General features: G+C 43.6%; 1 protein-coding gene and 1 long non-coding RNA gene across 2 annotated transcripts in view; both read left to right on the top strand.

The window, feature by feature from the left end:
* Positions 1–19,321, top strand: part of LOC124033818 (protein FAM189A1-like) — a 136,836-nt gene extending 117,515 nt beyond the window's left edge. The window contains exons 6-12 of the mRNA XM_046346171.1: positions 3,506–3,666; positions 11,251–11,398; positions 16,773–16,839; positions 17,007–17,705; positions 17,901–17,972; positions 18,220–18,539; positions 18,652–19,321. Coding sequence (XP_046202127.1) covers positions 3,506–3,666; positions 11,251–11,398; positions 16,773–16,839; positions 17,007–17,705; positions 17,901–17,972; positions 18,220–18,539; positions 18,652–18,867 — 1,683 coding nt within the window. The 3' untranslated portion in view covers positions 18,868–19,321. The remainder of the gene's footprint in view (positions 1–3,505; positions 3,667–11,250; positions 11,399–16,772; positions 16,840–17,006; positions 17,706–17,900; positions 17,973–18,219; positions 18,540–18,651) is intronic.
* On the top strand, positions 4,064–5,639 carry LOC124033819. The gene is made up of 2 exons (XR_006838457.1): positions 4,064–4,382; positions 4,816–5,639. It is a non-coding gene; the product is annotated as an uncharacterized LOC124033819 (long non-coding RNA).

Raw genomic sequence — 19,321 nt, 5'->3', positions numbered from 1 at the left:
ACAGGCGGTTGGTGATCCTCCGTTCCCTCTCCTTAGTCGAGATGCGAATACCTCCCAGCTGCATGGGCTCAGTCTCTGAGCCAGAGGAGGGAGATGGTTGCGATGCGGAGCAGGGAAACACCGTTGACGCGAGCTCTCTACCACGAGCCTGGTGACGAAGATCTACCCGTCGTTCTATGCGGATGGCGAGAGCAATCAAAGAGTCCACACTTGAAGGAACCTCCCGGGAGAGAATCTCATCTTTAACCACTGCGTGGAGTCCCTCCAGAAAACGAGCGAGCAGCGCCGGCTCGTTCCACTCACTAGAGGCAGCAAGAGTGCGAAACTCAATAGAGTAATCCGTTATGGATCGATCACCTTGGCATAGGGAAGCCAGGGCCCTAGAAGCCTCCCTACCAAAAACTGAACGGTCAAAAACCCGAATCATCTCCTCTTTAAAGTTCTGGTAATTGTTAGAGCAATCAGCCCTTGCCTCCCAGATAGCTGTGCCCCACTCTCGAGCCCGGCCAGTAAGGAGTGAAATGACGTAAGCAACCCGAGCTCTCTCTCTAGAGTATGTGTTGGGTTGGAGAGAGAACACAATATCACACTGGGTGAGAAAGGAGCGGCACTCCGTGGGCTGCCCGGAGTAGCAAGGTGGGTTATTAACCCTAGGTTCCGGAGGCTCGGCAGGCCAGGAAGTAACAGGTGGCACGAGACGAAGACTCTGGAACTGTCCAGAGAGGTCGGAAACCTGAGCGGCCAGGTTCTCCACGGCATGGCGAGCAGCAGACAATTCCTGCTCGTGTCTGCCGAGCATGGCTCCTTGGATCTCGACGGCAGTGTTACGAGCGTCTGTAGTCGCTGGGTCCATTCTTTGGTCGGATCCTTCTGTTATGCAGGTGAATGAGGACCCAAAAGCGACTTGGCGAAAACAGAGTCTTTAATCCAGTAAAGTAAATATATAATCATAAAGCACAATTCCACTCGTAATGACGAGAACAGACTGGAGACTCGATCATGAACTGCAGGTTGCCTCGGGAAGGCACTTGAACGTAGCAGACTCAGACACCTGCTCACCACGCAGCATCTGAGGGAAACACGACACGACAGGGCGATACACAGACACAGCACGGTGAACAATAGACAAGGATCCGACAGGGCAGAAACGGAAAACAAGAGGAGAAATAGGGACTCTAATCAGGGAAAAAGATAGGGAACAGGTGTGGGAAGACTAAATGATTGATTAGGGGAATAGGGACAGCTGGGAGCAGGAACGGAACGATAGAGAGAAGAGAGAGAGGAAGGGAGAGAGAAAAAGGGGAACGAACCTAAAAAGACCAGCAGGGGGAAAACGAACAGAGGGAAAAGCAAAATGACAAGACAATATAAGACAAAACATGACATAGTGAATGACCTGCAGAGAGCTGGGACCAAAGTAACAAAGCCTACCATCAGTAACACACTACGCCGCCATGGACTCAAATCCTGCAGTGCCAGTACATGTCCAGGCCTGTCTGACGTTTGTTAGAGAGCATTTGGATGATCCAGAAGAAGATTGGGAGAATGACAGATGAAACCAAAATATAACTTTTTGGTAACAACTCAACTCGTCGGGTTTGGAGGACAAAGAATGCTGAGTTGCATCCAAAGAACACCATACCTACTGTGAAGCATGGGGGTGGAAACATCATGCTTTGGGGCTGTTTTTCTGCAAAGGGACCATGACGACTGATCCGTGTAAAGGAAAGAATGAATGGGGCCATGTATCGTGAGATTTTGAGTGAAAACCTCCTTCCATCAGCAAGGGCATTGAAGATGAAACGTGGCTGGGTCTTTCAGCATGACAATGATCCCAAACATACCGCCCAGGCAACGAAGGAGTGGCTTCGTAAGCCAGTCTCCAGATCTCAACCCCATAGAAAATCTTTGGAGGGAGTTGAAAGTCCGTGTTGCCCGGCAACAGCCCCAAAACATCACTGGTCTGGAGGAGATCTGCATGGGGGAATGGGCCAAAATACCAGCAACAGTGTGTGAAAACCTCGTGAAGACTTACAGAAAACGTTTGACATCTGTCATTGCCAAAAAAGGGTATATAACAGAGTATTGAGATAAACTTTTGTGATTGACCAAATACTTGTTTTCCACCATTTCCACCATTCCAATTTGCAAATAAATTCATTAAAAATCCCTTAATGTGATTTTCTGGATTTCTTTTTCTCATTTTGTCTGTCATATTTGAAGTGTACCTATGATGAAAATTACAGGCCTCTTTCATCGTTTTAAGTGGGAGAACTTGCACAATTGGTGGCTCACTAAATACTTTTTTGCCCCACTGTATATTAGTGAGGCAGGAGTTTGGGGCTGGAGCCGGGCCAGATGTAGGGGCTGGGACTGCCTGACACTGATGCAGATGTAGGGGTTAGCAATGGGATTGGTGCAGGGGCTAGAGTGGAGGCTGCCAGTAGAGGATTAGTTTCATCTCAGAGCACAGAGTGGCAATGCAAGACATCACTAGTGGTCCCAGCTACACAGTCACCGCACAGGCACAATGACCTACAGGACCATAAGCTTAAGAGCAGGACAATATGTTTGATTTTGCACCTGGTTCAGTTTCTTCATCTTTTGTGGCTAGAAGAAAATGCAAAAACAATACTTTTTGTAACCTAAAATGATACAGATCACAGTCATTTAGGTGGTAAGGGCAAGGTTTTACTATTTAGTCAAAATTTCAATAAGAGCTTTTCATGTCTTTGTCCTTGACTGATAATGAATATATCTATGTAAACTTTCTTTGCTCTTCTTGTATGACACATGATTGATGGCAGACACAAAGCAACAGATGGGCACATTTCTCAAAGTCAGATTTGAACTTCAAAGTAGACAAGCTGAACTCCAGTGCGTCCTGAATGGGAACTTCTCAATGGCACGTCACCGTCTGGTTGGGAGCAGGAGGAATGTGAGCCATGCCACTATTTTAAAAACACAGACCAGGAGAGATTAAAGTGGCCTGTACAGCCGTAAGGTCACAGGAGGGTGAATGACAAAGGACCTGTCTCCTCCTATTCCCAGTACACTCACAGAGCCCCTCTCAATCTGGCTTCATTCCCATTTCACAAGGAAAGTTTTCAGCTCCCAGGAACAAAGCTGGCTGCCTACTAAAGCCTGACTGACTCAATGCACAACGTGCTGGCCAGGGCAGACTTCCTTCACTTGACAAGTATTGATCCAGCCAGCGTTTTTTCCTCCACTGCTCCATTGTGTCTGTCTTTATTAGCCCGGCCATTAACGACTTTGCCACCGATAACGACGCATGCTACTGCATAGTTCCTTTGTCCGAGTATCGAAAAAAATAAACATCATTGTGTCAGATAGATGAACCGTTTTATTACAGAATGTTGTTGAAATTAACACGTTCAATGATCCCAGTATAAAGCTTTCAGAATGAGACAAACAGACGGCGGTTTCCTGTCTCTGAAATAAATGTTGGGTTTGTGTCTTCTCTCTATCTGTCTGTCTGTTTCAGTTCATGCCACACAGAGCACGAGCCCTGAGCGCTGACTGCATGACCCCCCACGGCACCATCCTGCACCAGACCCTTGACTTTGACGAGTTCATCCCACCCATTCCTCCACCCCCCTACTACCCCCCAGAGTACACCTGCACCCCGGTGATGGACGGACAGAGGTATCGCAACACAACACAACACAACATCACAACACAACAGAACAAACACAACACAACACCTTGACCCCGGTGATGGGTAAACTGAGGCACTACAGCAAAGCAACACAACACCTGCACTTCAGTGATAGATGTACAGATGTACTGGCTGCAGCACAACACTCTGACCTCCTAACAATCTCCTAACAACCTGGCTGACCAACATAGCAACATGCCTGTTTGAATGAGTGGCTGTGGCATCTCCTTTGGCACCTGTCACACTGGGTTTGATATAGTCATGCGTTGCCATGCCTCCAAAATCATGTTGTTGTCATGCCTGGAGAATTTTGTATTGCAAAGGCGATTTGAACAGTTCCGCAAGATTTTGATTGGCTGTTACATTTCAACACCTGTAGGGGGGTGTTATGTGTGCAACTGTTTTCCGTCCTTTTGTAGAGAGTTGTTGCGTTTTCTAGTTTCAAGTGCACGTTTTCAAATGATCAAGTGAGGCTGACAGTCTGCGATTTATATTTGTTAAAATTGAAAATGGATTATGCTGGTTAAGTGAAATGTCACAACACGTTCTAAACTACTCTGTCGACAAACACACGTTTTACCTTGTCACCATTCGTCCATATTGCTGCTGGCTGCGCTTTGCTACCACCGAAAAATCTTGAAGATTGCCCATTATTATAAAAAATAAGGGCTCAAAAACAGAGGCAGTGGGAGAACCTATTCAAGTAAGTAAATATATTTTGAAATGTTAAACTATGTATTACACTTCTAGTAGGCCACTTTGTAGGCTAACTCAACTGAGCTGCTAGCTAACAAGCTAACTTTACACACTGTTTAGCTAAGTGAATTAAATGTCATTATCTAGATAACTTTTATATTAGCTAACTACAGTATCTTGATGTAATCATTGTAATTTAAAAACTGTCTCCAAATGCATTTGTTGATCACAGCCTAGGAAGAGATTGCAGCTCTAGCTGTCAGTAAAGGGAGAGTGTAGGCTACTGGACAGGGCAGGTAACTTTGTGGGATGACATTTTACAAATATTCTCCAGTCCCAAGAAAGAAAAATGGAGGACAGAGAGATAACAACATAATGTTCAGTGCTGACTAATTTCAGTATAAGGAATTCTGTTTTGTTGTAATGTTTTCTGTCCTCAGTTATGGAAAGCCTGTGTTTGCAGATGAAGAGAGAGGTCCTAATGAATGTCCCAAGAGACTAATGGTGTGTTTCCGTACAGGATTTACCCCAGTGTTTTACCTAAAAGGCTCAGACTTTTTGTTTCCATCTATGTGGCCCGGCACCCGTGTCTGGGCCGTGGCTCCGGCAGACCTGCTCTCACTTGGGGCCAAAGCCAGGCCACTGGTACTTTTTAGCCCACATATACATAACAATGGCTAACTTTAACTTCTCACACAGTAACTGTATACCAGCGTATTTTTGTATATAACTTTTGCTAACATCGGTAGGCCTACCTATATGCCCTGGGTTATATGTGTAGGCCTACATATGTTAGCACATGTTGTATACAAAAACAGTTGAACATCACACACAATGTATAAACCTATTACAATTGGAGAAGGCTGGAGGTCTGATAGGTGTGCAAGGTTCTGTTTCAGCCCAGAAATAACACACCTGATTCAACTTATCAAACCTAATGAGTTGATAATCAAGTGTACTATTGCTGGGCTGGAACAGAAGTCTGCTCACCCAGTAGATCAGGGATCAATGGAGCAAGGTTAGTCACTGCTGGTATCGAGTTTTTGTTCACCTGAAATTGTTTTACTAATAATAGCCTACTTGTTACTAATACTAACTTTTCTATTGTTTAGACTAAGATGTCTAATCTTTACATAAGAGTTAGGTTACTTGTACATTTTGCAGTGATGAAGTGTTTAACTTGTTTTAACTGTTAAAAAAATATTCAAAATGAACTAGTGTCGATGTTGATTGATCACAATCCTGCATTAAAGAAGAGAAGGGGTTCTGTCTCTGTCTTTAATGTCTCTGTGTTGTATTCTCAAATGAACATTTCCTTTTTGTCTAGTTGTAAGATCTCCAGTCTTGTTTAATTGTCACTCTGTCTCAGTATATCAGCTATCTGAATCCATTTAGCAGCTTATCATATGGCATGCAGAGAATAGCAAAACTCTCACATGGTTTACATGTTGAGCTATATGTTCTCAATTTAAAACAATACTAGTAGACTATATACAGTCGGAAGTTTACCTACACCTTAGCCAAATACGTTTAAACTCATTTCACAATTCCTGACATGTAATCCTAGTAAATATTCCCTGTCTTACGTCAGTTAGGATCACCACTTTATTTTAAGAATGTGAAATGTCAGAATAACAGCGATTTTATTTATTTCATCACATTCCCAGTGGGTTAGAAGTTTACATACACTCAATTAGTATTTGGTAGCATTGCCTTTACATTGTTTAACTTGGGTCAAATGTTTCAGGTAGCCTTCCACAAGCTTCCCGCAATAAGTTGGGTGAATTTTGCCCCATTCCTCCTGACAGCTGGTGTAACTGAGTCAGGTTCGTACACCTCACAAGCTTTTTCAGTTCCCCCCACACATTTTCTATAGGAGTGAGGTCAGGGCTTTGTGATGGCCACTCCCAATAACTTGACTTAGTTGTCCTTAAGCCATTTTTCCACAACTTTGGAAGTATACTTGGGGTCATTGTTCATTTGGAACACCCATTTTTGACCAAGCTTTAACTTCCTGACTGATGTCTTGAGATGCTGTTTCAATATATTTATGTAATTTTCCCTCATGATGCCATCTATTTTGTAAAGTGCACCAGTCCCTCCTGCAGCAAAGCACCCCCACAACATGATGCTGCCACCCCATTGCTTCGCGGTTGGGATGGTGTTGTTTGACTTGCAAGGCTCCTTTTTCCTCCAAACATAATGGTCATTATGGCCAAACAGTTGTATTTTTGTTACATCAGACCAGAGGACATTATTCCAAGAAGTATGATCTTTGTCCCCACGTGTAGTTGCAAACCGTCTGGCTTTTTTATGCCGGTTTTGGAGCAGTGGCTTCTCCCTTGCTGAGCGGCCTTTCAGGTTGTGTAGATATAGGACTCACTTTACTGGGAATATAGATACTTTTGTACCTGTTTCCTCCAGCATCTTCACAAGGTCCATTGTTGTTGTTCTGGGATTGATTTGCACTTTTCTCACCAAAGTACGTTCATCTTTAGGAGACAGAACATGTCTTCTTCCTGAGCGGTATGATAGCTGCGGGGTCCCATGGTGTTTATACTTGGGTACTATTGTTTGTACAGATGAACATGGTACCTTCAGGCGTTTGGAAATTGATCCCAAGGATGAGCCAGACTTGTGGTGGTCTACCGTTTTTTATCTGAAGTCTTGGCTGATTTCCCCATGATGTCAAGCAAAGAGGCACTGCGTTTGAAGAAATACATCCACAGGTACACCTCCAATTGACTCAAATGATGTAATTTAGCCTATCAGAAGCCTCTAAAGCTATGACATAATTTTCTGGAATTCTCCAAGCTGTTTAAAGGCACAATCAACTTAGTGTATGTAAACTTCTGACCCACTGGAATTGTGATACAGTGAATTATAAGTGAAAGAATCTTTCTGTAAACAATTGTTGGAAAAATTACTTGTCATGCACAAAGTAGATGTCCTAACTGACTTGCCAAAACAATAGTTTGTTAACAAGACATTTATGGAGTGGTTGAAAAACGAGTTTGAATGACTCCAACCTAAGTGTATGTAAACTTCCGACTTCAACTGTATGAGGCAATCCATATACCAGTGCGGCAGGCTGGTCTCATAGACTAGACGTAACATAGTAAACCTACATCCGGTACACTCAAATAGAGCCCCACAGTGAAGGTGTCATAATACCAATAAAACCTAGCGGTCAAACAGGGAAATAGTTTTTCCACCACTGATTTTAGAAACAATTCAAATAAGGGCTGTGTGTCGTGTAGGCTTATCCTAGCGTGACGTTTTTTGATAAACATGTAAATCTCTCTCAGACAAGTTGGCCTTTATCAATATATTCAGCTCTGTTTACTCTCAGATTTGAACATGCTAATTAGCATCATAGAAGACTGCAAGCTCGTGCACATCTTCTCTAGCTGACACCTTTGCTAATAGGTATTGTGTTAATTTAAAACTTTATAGACAGTTCACAAAATTATTAACTTAAAAACATTTAGCCAATTTATTCATGACTAAATTTAGCTAATATTAGATAGTTAATCCAGATATTCTTACCTTTGCCTTTATTCAGCTGTCTCATCCAGCCGTCCGGGATGTTCTTTTCCCATTGCGCTCTAGCGACTCCTGTGGCGGGCTGGGCACATGCACACTGACTTCAGTCACCAGTTGCACAGTGTTTCCTCTAACACATTGGTGCAACTGGCTCCGGGTTAAGTGGGCAGTGTGTCAAGCTGCAGTGCGACTTGGCAGGGTTGTGTTTCGGAGGACGCATGGCTCTCGACCTTCGCCTCTCCCAGGGGTAGAAAATATAATAAATAAAAAAGTCACCTTGTCCTAGAGAGATTTACACAGTTATCAAAACATCATGAAAGGGTAAGCCTACACGAAACACAGCCCTTATTTGAACTGTTTCTAAAATCTCCTATGGGAAAAATGAATGGTGGAAAAACAATTAGCGAAAAGAGGCAACTCAAATTATCTTTGATCACTTTTATTAGAATTTTTACATTGCTAAAAGTTACACTTATTTTTCATGCCACAAGAGGTACCGGATCTGTCCAAATAGGTTCCGGAAAGAGGAACGGAGAGGTGCCAGATCCTGTTCCGGCTCAAATTAAGCACTGACATTAACGCTAACCGCTAACCTTAACCCATAGCCTAGCTAACATTAGCCACCTAACTAGAATTCATGACATATCATACATTTTGCAAATTCGTAACATATTGTACATTTTGCAAATTTGTAACATATAATATGAATTGTAATTCATAACATATACGAAATGGGTGATGGAAATCCACAAATTAATACCATGCTAAACGTAACATATCATACTAAATGAAGCATCACGGATTTACATACAAGATAATACAAAATGCTCAGACCAGGTTGAGTGCTGACAAAATTATAAAAATCCAACCCTTGTAATTTAGGTACAGTATGAAAGTTAGGCGATGACAATTAGGTTACAGGATATGAGAATTAGAGGTAACATATTTTGAGGTTCATTTTATTTTATTCATTTTAGCAATGTTGCTTGCAAAAGGTAGCCATTGTTCCCATAGTAGACAGATCAGGCGTATTCAACTCTTACCCTACGAGGTTTGGAGTCTGCTGGTTTTCTCTTCTACCTGATAACTAATTGCATCCACCTGGTGTCCCAGGTCTAAATTAGTCCCTGATTAAAGGGGAACAATGAAAGCAGTGGAATTGGCTTCGAGGTCCAGAGCTGATATGGAGGGGGATAGACAGTACTATGGTTGCTTTATGTATCACTGACCCTGAATAAGTTAGATACTGGGCTAACACAGCTAACCCTTTAGGTCAATAATATGCTTTTTTAAATTAAAATTTTGTTGCCTTTATAATCCTGAGAGAAATTGAACTAGCTAGTAGGTAACTGTAGCTAGTTATACCTAGGTAGCTTACAAGGTTAACTGACTTTTGTCAAAGTGAACCTCATTGTGACTCGCTACTTCTTTTCCCGGGGCTCATGCAAGCCTGCACACCCAAATATCACTCCAGAAACTTCAAAATAAGAAATATTGAAATGGCCAGCATTGTAGACCTTTTTTCCTCTCTTGCTGCAGCTTTATCTCGTCCCGAAACAGAGAAATGCTGTATAAACGAGGGTGATGCAAACGTTCTAAAATGTTTTGTCACCACCCAGTGCTTGTTTTATCGTTTTTTTTTGTCTTTACGCACTGAGGGGGTTTGATTAATCTTGCCCGGGTGCCCGTGTAGGCGTGTTTTGCACCGTAATTTACACCTGGTTCCCTCCCCTCTTTAGCTACTTTTTGCCATGGAACTTCCCCAGGCTTCCCGTTTTAGGGAAGCTTGGTTCACTATGAGGCTAGGTTTGATACAACTCCTAGTTTGATTATTTGGTTTTATCCTTGCCCAGAATCATATTTTATTTTAGTGATTGATGGCAGAGTTTAAACTAAACACATATGTTTGATTAAATATATATATTGTAAGTGGCTAGAGCAAGTTTGATCGTAGACATTTATTTAAATATTTTATTTAAACTTTATTCAACTAGGCAAGTCCGTTAAGAACAAATTCTTACTTATAATGACGGCCTACCAAAAGGGAAAAGGCCTACTGCAGGGACGGGGGCTGGGATTAAAAATGTAAAATAAATACAATATAAATATAGGACAAAACATACATCACGACAACACAACACTACATAAAGAGAGACCTAAGACAACAACATAGCAAGGCAGCAACACATGACAACACAGCATGGTAGCAGCAGAAAACATAGTACAAACATTATTGGGCACAGACAACAGCACAAAGGAAAATATGGTAGAGACAACAATATATCACACAAAGCAGCCACAGTGTCCATGATTGAGTCTTTGAATAGAACTGTCCCGTTTGAGTATTTGTTGCAAATCTGATGGCCGAATAGTAAAGAACACCTAGCCGCTCAAGAACACCCTGACTTGCCGATCTATAAATGATGTCTCCAAAATCTATGGTCATCTGAATCAGGGTTAGTTTGGCAGCTGGGGTGAAAGAGGAGCGATTACAATAGAGGAAACCAAGTCTAGATTTAATTTGAACCCGCAGCTTTGATATGTGCTGAGTGAAGGACAGTGTACTGTCTAGCCATACTCCCAAGTACTTGTATGAGGTGACTACATCAAGCTCTAAATCATCAGAGTTAGTAATCACACCTGTGGGGATAGGGGCATTCTTCTTACCAAACCACATGACCTTTGTTTTTGAGGTGTTCAGAACATGGTTACGGGTAGAGAAAGCTTATTGGACACTAAGTAAGCTTTGTTGAGCGTTTAACACAAATTCTGTGGAGCCCTTGAGCCAAGCCACTCACAATGCTCAGTACAGACTCAGAATGTTGTAGTGCTTTGTTAAGCAGCACTGGTAAAGTAACATCCATGGCCTTGTGTAAATGTGCCATTGATCTCCTTCTACTTGGTATAGGAGAGTCAGTTCCATTTCCACATCTTTGAAGGCATGCTGATCCCAGCTGCTTGGCTAGATGTCATGTGTCCTTGTCAGTTAGGCTGTAAATAGAAACATGCAGAGGAAGCCTTTATAGAGTCCCCTAGCTGAGGGCAGAAACATGTCATGACATCATCATGCGCTGGATGATTAATTCAGACACTCAAGTTGTATTTTACACTCTGCCACTTCACAGGAGAATGGGTTTTAATTAAAAAAGATGGCTCGGCTCTTGCATGGGTGAGATATTTTTAATTAACACCACATGAAAAACAATGTGCCTCTCAACCAATTGAATGTGTTTGTTTACTCAAAATTGAAGTGTTGCTGGATTGAGGAAGAAGAGGATATTATTATTTCTCTCCTCACACCTTTCCTCCCTAATGTTTCTCACATTCAGAAGTCTACACCTGGACTTTCCACACTCCCCGTTCAGTGCCATCTATGGAGTGCCCATCAACAGCCCTGGGACACTCTACCCCTCTGAGTTGCCCCCGTCATATGAGTCTGTGGTGGGGTTGGGGATGGGGCAGACCCATGCCAGTCAGGTGAGTATCACTACCATCCTTCCCCCATAAAAGACCAGTGTACTAGCCAGCCTCTTTCTAACATTACACATTGTCTATTCACAGTCAGAGTAGTTTAGAACCCCTCTCACTGTTGAATACGTCCCTGTTTACATGCACATTGTAAGAACACAACTACAAAGGAGAGTGCTAAGAAAGGCATTTTGGCTTCAGAAGAAGCTGTTGTGTGAGATCACAAAGAGAGAAGGAGAAGTACACAGAGAGAAGCTAGCCAGTTAGAGACTCAGTTGATGTTTCTATTTGGGTTGAGGATTAGTGAGGTGAGAGGATTTTATGCTCCTCTCTCTCTCTGTGTAAATTGCTGCCACAGGCTCTAATAAAGGACAAATAATAAAGACGTGTAACATTTCATTATGCAGATGACCCAATTCACTGCTGACCTCATAAGGCCTCCCCTAAGGCAGCAGCACACACATACAGTGCATTCAGAAAGTATTCAGACCCTTTGACTTTTTCCATATTTTGTTACATTTCAGCCTTATTCTAAATTGGATGAAATAGTCCCCCCCCCTCATTAATCTACACACAATACCATATAATAACAAAGCAAAAACAGGTTTTTAGATTATTTTTTTTGCAAATGTATTAAAAATAAAAAACTGAAATATCACATTCATTTACATAAGTATCCAGACCCTTTACTCAGTACTTTGTTGAAGAACCTTTGGCAGCAATTACAGCCGAGAGTCTTCTTGGGTATGACGCTACAAGCTTGGCACACCTGTATTTGGGGAGTTTCTCCCATTCTTCTCTGCAGATCCTCTCAGGCTTTTTCCGGTTGGATGGGGTCACTGCACAGCTATTTTCAGGTCTTTGCAGGGATCTGGCTTGGCCCTTCAAGTACATTCAGAGACTTGTCCCGAAGCCACTCCTGCGATGTCTTGGCTGTGCGCTGAGGGCCGTTGTCCTGTTGGAAGGTGAACCTTCGCCCCAGTCTGAGATCCTGAGCGCTATGGAGCAGGTTTTCATCAAGGATGTCTCTGTACTTTTCTCTGTTCATCTTTCCCTTGATCCTGACTAGTCACCCAGTCCCTGCTGCTGAAAAACATCCCCACAGCATGATGCTGCCACCACCATGCTTCGCCGTTGGGATGGTGCCAGGTTTCCTCCAGATGTCACGCTTGACATTCAGGCAAAAGAGTTCAATCTTGGTTTCATCAAACCAGAGAATCTAATTTTTCATGGTCTGAGAGTCTTTAGTTGCCTTTTGGCAAACTCCAAGTGGGCTGTCATGTGCCTTTTACTGAGGGGTAGCTTCCGTTTGGCCACTCTACCATGAAGGCGTGATTGGTGGAGTGCTGCAGAGATGGGCAGATATGGTTGTCCTCTAGAAGGTCCCCCCATCTCCACAGAGGAACTCTGGAGAGCTGTCAGAGTGACCATCGGGTTCTTGGTCACCTCCCTGACCAAGGCCCTTCTCCCCGGATTGCTCAGTTTGGCCGGACTGCCAGCTCTAAGAAGGGCCTTGGTGGTTCCAAACTTCTTCCATTTAAGAATGATGGAGGCCACTGTGTTCTTGGGGACCTTCAATGCTGCAGAATTCTTTTGGAACCCTTCCCCAGATTGGTGCCTCGACACAATCCTGTCTCGGAGCTCTACAGACATCTCCTTTGATCTCATGGCCTTTTCCTTCTCTGACATGCACTGTCCACTGTTGGACCTTATATAGACCGGTGTGTGCCTTTCCAAATCATGTCCAATCAATTTAATTTGTCACAAGTGGACTCCAATCAAGTTGTTAACATCTCAAGGATTATCAATGGAGACAGGATGCACCTGAGCTCAATTTCTAATCTCATAACAAAAGGTTTGAATACTTATGTAAATAAGGTATATGTTTTTTTTTATATACAGTTGAAGTCGGATGTTTACATACACTTAGGTTGGAGTCATTAAAACTCATTTTCAACCACTCCACAAATTTCTTGCTAACAAACTATAGTTTTGGCAAGTCGGTTAGGACATCTACTTTGTGCAAGACACAGGTCAGTTTTACAACTGTTGTTTACAGACATATTTTTTCACTTATAATTCACTGTATCACAATTCCCGTGTGTCAGAAGTTTACATACACTAAGTTGATTGTGCCTTTAAACAGCTTGGAAAATTCCAGAAATGATGTCATGGCTTTAGAGGCTTCTGATAGGCTAATTGACATCATTTGAGTCAATTGGAGGTGTACCTGTGGATGTATTTCAAGGTATACCTTCAAAACTCAGTGCCTCTTTGCTTGACATCATGGGAAAATCAAAAGAAATCAGCCAAGACTTCAGAAAAAAAAATGTAGATCTCCACAAGTCTGGTTCATCCTTAGGAGCAATTTCCAAATACCTGAAGGTACCATGTTCATCTGTACAAACAATAGTACGCAAGTATAAACACCATGGGACCACACAGCCGTCATACTGCTCAGGAAGGAGACATGTTCTGTCTCCTAGAGATGAATGTACTTTGGTGAGAAAAGTGCAAATCAATCCCAGAACAACAGCAATGGACCTTGTGAAGATGTTGGAGGAACCAGGTACAAAAGTATCTATATCCACAGTAAAACGAGTCCTATATCTACACAACCTGAAAGGCCGCTCAGCAAGGAAAAAGCCACTGGTACAAAACCACCATTAAAAAAGCCAGACTAAGGTTTGCAACTGCACATGGGACAAAGATCGTACTTTTTGGAGAAATGTCCTCTGGTCTGATGAAACAAAAATAGAACTGTTTGGCCATAATGACCATTGTTATGTTTGGAGGACAAAGGTGGGAGGCTTGCAAGCCGAACAACACCATCCCAACCGTGAAGCACGGTGGTGGCAGCATCATGTTGTGGGGGTGCTTTGCTGCAGGAGGAACTAGTGCACTTCACAAAATCATCATGATGAGGAAAATTATGTGGATATATTGAAACAACATCTCAAGACATCAGTTAAAGCTTGGTCGCAAATGGGTCTTCCAAATGGACAATGACACCAAGCATATCTCCTAAGTTGTGGCAAAATGGCTTAAGGACAACAAAGTCAAGGTATTGGAGTGGCCATCATAAAGCCCTTGACCTCAATCCTGTAGCAAATGTGTGGGCAGAACTGAAAAAGCATGTGCGAGCAAGGAGGCCTACAAACCTGACTCAGTTACACCAGCTCTGTTAGGGGGAATGGGGAAAAATTCACCCAACTTATTGTGGGAAGCTTGTGGAAGGCTACCTGAAACGTTTTAACCAAGTTAAACAAGTTAAAGACAATGCTGGTAGCATACTAATTGAGTGTATGTAAACTTCTGACCCACTGGAAATGTGATGAAAAAATCTACTATTATTCTGACATTTCACATTCTTAAAATAAAGTGGTGATCCTAACTGACCTAAGACAGGGAATATTTACTAGGATTAAATGTCAGGAATTGCGAAAAACTGAGTTTAAATGTATTTAGCTAAGGTATATGTAAACTTCCGGCTTCAACTGTATATTTGCAAAAGTTTCAGAACCTGCTTTTGCTTTGTTGTGGGTTATTGTGTGTAGATTGATGAGGAAAACAATTTATTTAATCGATTTTAGAATAAGGCTGTAACCTAACAAAATGTGGGGAAAGTCAAGGGGTCTGAATACTTTCTGAGTGTACTATAAGTGTGATGAAAAAAAGTCTCATTTAGATGAGATACAGAAGACACATCTTGTCTGGTAGAACATCAGAGCGGGTATAGATTTTAGTTTGATGAGTTTAACATAACATCCTGTTTTTCCTTTGAACTCAATCATGGGGGTACTATTGTTGTCCACCTGGAGAAAATGTGAGATGTCACTTCTTCAAGAAATATAGTTGGTTTCCTGTTGAATGCAGTTGAGTCGTTCCACCAATTGGGTACCTTTTGAGAAGTGGAACTTGGTAAAGAAAAGAACATTTGATTTCATCTCATTTTAATATTGTCATTAAGAGCACATGTTCCTAAAAACATGTTTTCCCATCTCTTGAGGTTAATGTTTTTTAAAATCTATAGTAATTACCTATAAGTGCCAAATATAGTATCAGGGTTGACTGTAACAGGGTTGACGATTTCATCTTAAATCAGCCATACATCCCCTTGTGACAGGGGGGATTAAAGCTTGTTGTGTGCAACAGGGAGTGCAATTGAATGCAAGCTTAACCAAAAATGCCATTCAATCATTGGCACAGTCATCTGTTTAGGGCTGAGTGGTGCTTTATGGCTCTCCTAAGACAGACAAGGGCTTATGTCTCTTACATGACAGCGAAGGGAAACCACAGGAGACAAAGACAGGAATCGAATCTATAACAAAGCTGGGTCGTTCCACAAAAAGAGTGCCTTTTGTGTCCCTTTGATATTTTAAGAGACATTGGTGCACCAACATTTTAGAGCAAAATATATTATTTTCTCTAAAATGTAATACCAAAAGGCTTCCCTTCCTCTTTTAGAGCTCTCTGCACAGATCTCCTGAAAATGATCTTCTAACAAAGATTCTGTGAATAAGGTCAAATCAATATAGAGTTTTCTCACCTGAAGTACATGCCTTTGAAGTGTTGATGCAGGGAGAGCACCTCAGGGGACTGGCTACTGTTAGATGTATGCCTCATAGGGGAGCAGCTGCAATAGGAGGGATCTAGATTCCCCCTGAATAGACATTCTATTCGCTCACCTCTTGCAGGTTGACAAGAATAGAGGTATGGACACGAAATGATCAGTTTGTACAGGTGACTGCAGCTTATGATTGGTAAGACAGAGGTATTGTATTGGAACATACTTTATATTAAATGGTACTACAGACACTACACAGCGTTACATGCTTCTAAGACCCTGATTATCCTTTTCCATGTTCACTGCTATGATTTAGAAATACTCATCATGATGGGATGAGAAAACAAGCACACTTAACACATAACACAATAAGCATTCAATTATTTAAGAAAACCACATTACAGTGACAGTTCACCACCTCTAAAATGGCAATGGAATTCCTGATGTGGAGTGGGTGATGTGTGCTTAGAGAGCTCTCTGCTGGCCAGAGTGTGGTACTGAGCACATGGTTGCCAGATGTGTCGGGAAGAAGCAGCAGCCTCTGACAGATGTTCTCCAAAAGGATTCTCTGCCTCTCCCACCTGTTCCTCATCTTTAACAAGGGTTTCACTAATGGCAGATTTCTCACTATCCCTTTGGAAATGTGTGTCTCCTTTGTTAACTGTAAGAACTAATCGTGTGTGTGTGTGTGTGTGTGTGTGTGTGTGTGTGTGTGTGTGTGTGTGTGTGTGTGTGTGTGTGTGTGTGTGTGTGTGTGTGTGTGTGTGTGTGTGTGTGTGTGTGTGTATCTGTCTGTCCATGTGCTCCTCTCTGCAGGTCACTACCAGCATTGATCAGTCCAGCCTCTGTGAGAGAAACGCCACAGCTGGTCTCAGTACTCAGGGTAGGGAAGGCTTAATCACTATCGCTACAGCCACCACTCACACGACTTTGACTGTGTGTGTGAACAGGCTGGTGTATCTCACCCATAGGGTTGAGCCATGTTTGATATCTATGCCTGTACTATAATTTGGTGCAGCTGATGCTTGTGCTCTCCTGTGTCTTGTCCAGGCTCGGTGGACAGTGCCTCTCTAATGGTATCAGAGGAGGTAGCAGAAATTCCAGACCACAGTTGCTCCTCAGAGGATCTCTGTTCCCTGGAGGTGCAGGGCTCTGACTCCTCTCCCTATGGCACGCTGCACACCGCCCCCACTGATAGCAGCTCCATCAGTCTAGAGTTCAGTGCCCGCTTCTCCCACCGCCACCGCGGCCTGGCCCGGGTCGACTACACTGGCTACAGCGAGCCCTCCCACACCCAGGACTCCATACCCCGCTCTCCAGACTGGTCCATAGAGAATGTCAACATACTGGAGCACGAGGAGCCCAAGGGAGGAGTAAAGCTACACGCAAACCACAGAGAACGAGCCAGTAGGAGGCAGCTGATTCTTCCTGTCCCTCCTACTCCTCCCTCCCTGCCCTCTGCCTCCCCCTCTGCAGCCACAGCCACAGCCTCTGTAGAGGTAGCCACAGCAGCCCAGAGCCTCCCTGCCTGCCCCTCCACGTCCCCCCCTTCCCGGCCCCGTGGCTCCCGGCTGTGCTTCAGTGTGTGGTCCCCATCCTCCTCTTCCTCCTGCCCGGCCTCGCAGCCCCCTTCTACCTCAGCGCCCGCAGAGCGACCCCGCATGCTCCGGTCTGGCAGGAGGTATCGCAAGCTGGCTCGCATCGTACGCTCCACCAGCGACCCCATCTCCTGTACCTCCATATCTGGAAGTACGTGAGTTGTTCCTGTGTCGGCACGGCATTGTTCCCCAAGTGTTGTTTAGGAAAGATCCGGTCATTACTGTTGAGATGAACCGGGTTAATCAGATCACATAGGCAGCTAGCATCACTTCATTTGGTGAAATGCAAATAATATACTTTAGCATAAGTACTTGTTCACCATAAGGCTAACATCTCCCTCTGCAGGTGACAGCTGTGGCTGCCCCTCTGCAAGCAACCCTCCTCCTGAAGATTCTCCTCAGACTTCACCAGAGCAAGGTAACGCCCACCCCACCAGAGCCTTTTACCACCTCTCTACTATGTACGCCTTTCACATCTCCCCACCAGATCACTGCCCACCTAACCTGGCAGTCTACACATACAGTACCTCTGGCGAAAACACCCATTTAGACCAGCGACTCGTAGGTGAAAATAGCGTTCACCTACAGAATGTGCAAATGTGTTGAATATGTTGAGTCCCGCCTGATTGGATGTTGTATGTTTGTGTTGGTGTTGGTGTGTTCAGAGTCTACAGAGGTGGCAGCTCCTCCCCACGCCGCTGCCAAAGTCAGCACCCGCAGTGGTAGGAAGCAGAAGGAGGGGAGGAAAGTGGACATCCGCCTCAAACCGCGAGCCCTGCACACGGTCTCCAACGAGCGCCCACACTCTCTGGCTGACCTCAAGACGTATAAAGACACCAAAATCCTGGTGGCCAAATTCCTGGAGCACTCCAGCTGCAGTCTACCTCCAGAGGTCCAGCAGGTGGTCAACAGCATCAAGTATGTCATCAAGTCTGACGAGAGACACATGGAGGAAGCTATATTCAGTGCCAATGTCATAGATCAGGTACGTCTATCAATGAGCATGAGTATGAATGCATATGAAAAAAAGCTGGTCTGATAACTTAATGAAACCATTGTTGGATCATTCTGGGCTGAACTGTTGGTCTGTTGGTCAGGTGATGACACAGTCACAACGCATCATCGGCAGCCCAAGGAAGCGTGCCCATGAAGACCTGCACCTCCAAAGCTGTGGGGCCTTGAGTTCCCCTTTCTCATCCCTGCGGCGTCCACCTACAGCACCAGGGCCTCCCAACCCCCCTGCTCCCCTGGACTCCTCTCCCTCACCCTCTGAACGCACTCAAAGCCTTTTATGTAGAGAGACCATCCTTTGACCGCCCTCCCTCCCCACCAAGGACTCAACCCCTATCTCTATCTCATAGTGCCCTGTGAGACTGTGCCAAGACATTAGCAGAAACAAACTCAGTAAGTCATGTCTGGACTGGATTGGCTTCTGTTCTCTCTCATATCAAAAACACCAGAATGTTCTTTTCTCCCTCAAGGGATTTTTTAAAGTCTCAACCTTGTAAAACACACTTGTAAGCCAACTAAATGGAGATATGATGAAAAACTAGTGCTCTACTTTATCAAAAGGAAAAAAACAACTTTGTATTAAAACTGTGAACTGGACAGACTTGGGATGGTACTGGCTCCTGCAGACTTTGTGGATTCTAACTCTGATTGGCTGAATACTGTGTGCCACTGCAGGACAGAGAACTTTACAAAAGTGGATTATTTAACTTACCTCAATGTGTTACAATTCTTATCAGTGTTACAATAAAATATGAC

This window comes from Oncorhynchus gorbuscha, linkage group LG04 (genome assembly GCF_021184085.1).
Source record: "Oncorhynchus gorbuscha isolate QuinsamMale2020 ecotype Even-year linkage group LG04, OgorEven_v1.0, whole genome shotgun sequence".
Lineage (NCBI taxonomy): Eukaryota > Metazoa > Chordata > Actinopteri > Salmoniformes > Salmonidae > Oncorhynchus > Oncorhynchus gorbuscha.
The sequence above is the reverse complement of the archived record's forward strand: the minus strand, read 5'-3'. Positions and strand labels throughout refer to the sequence as shown.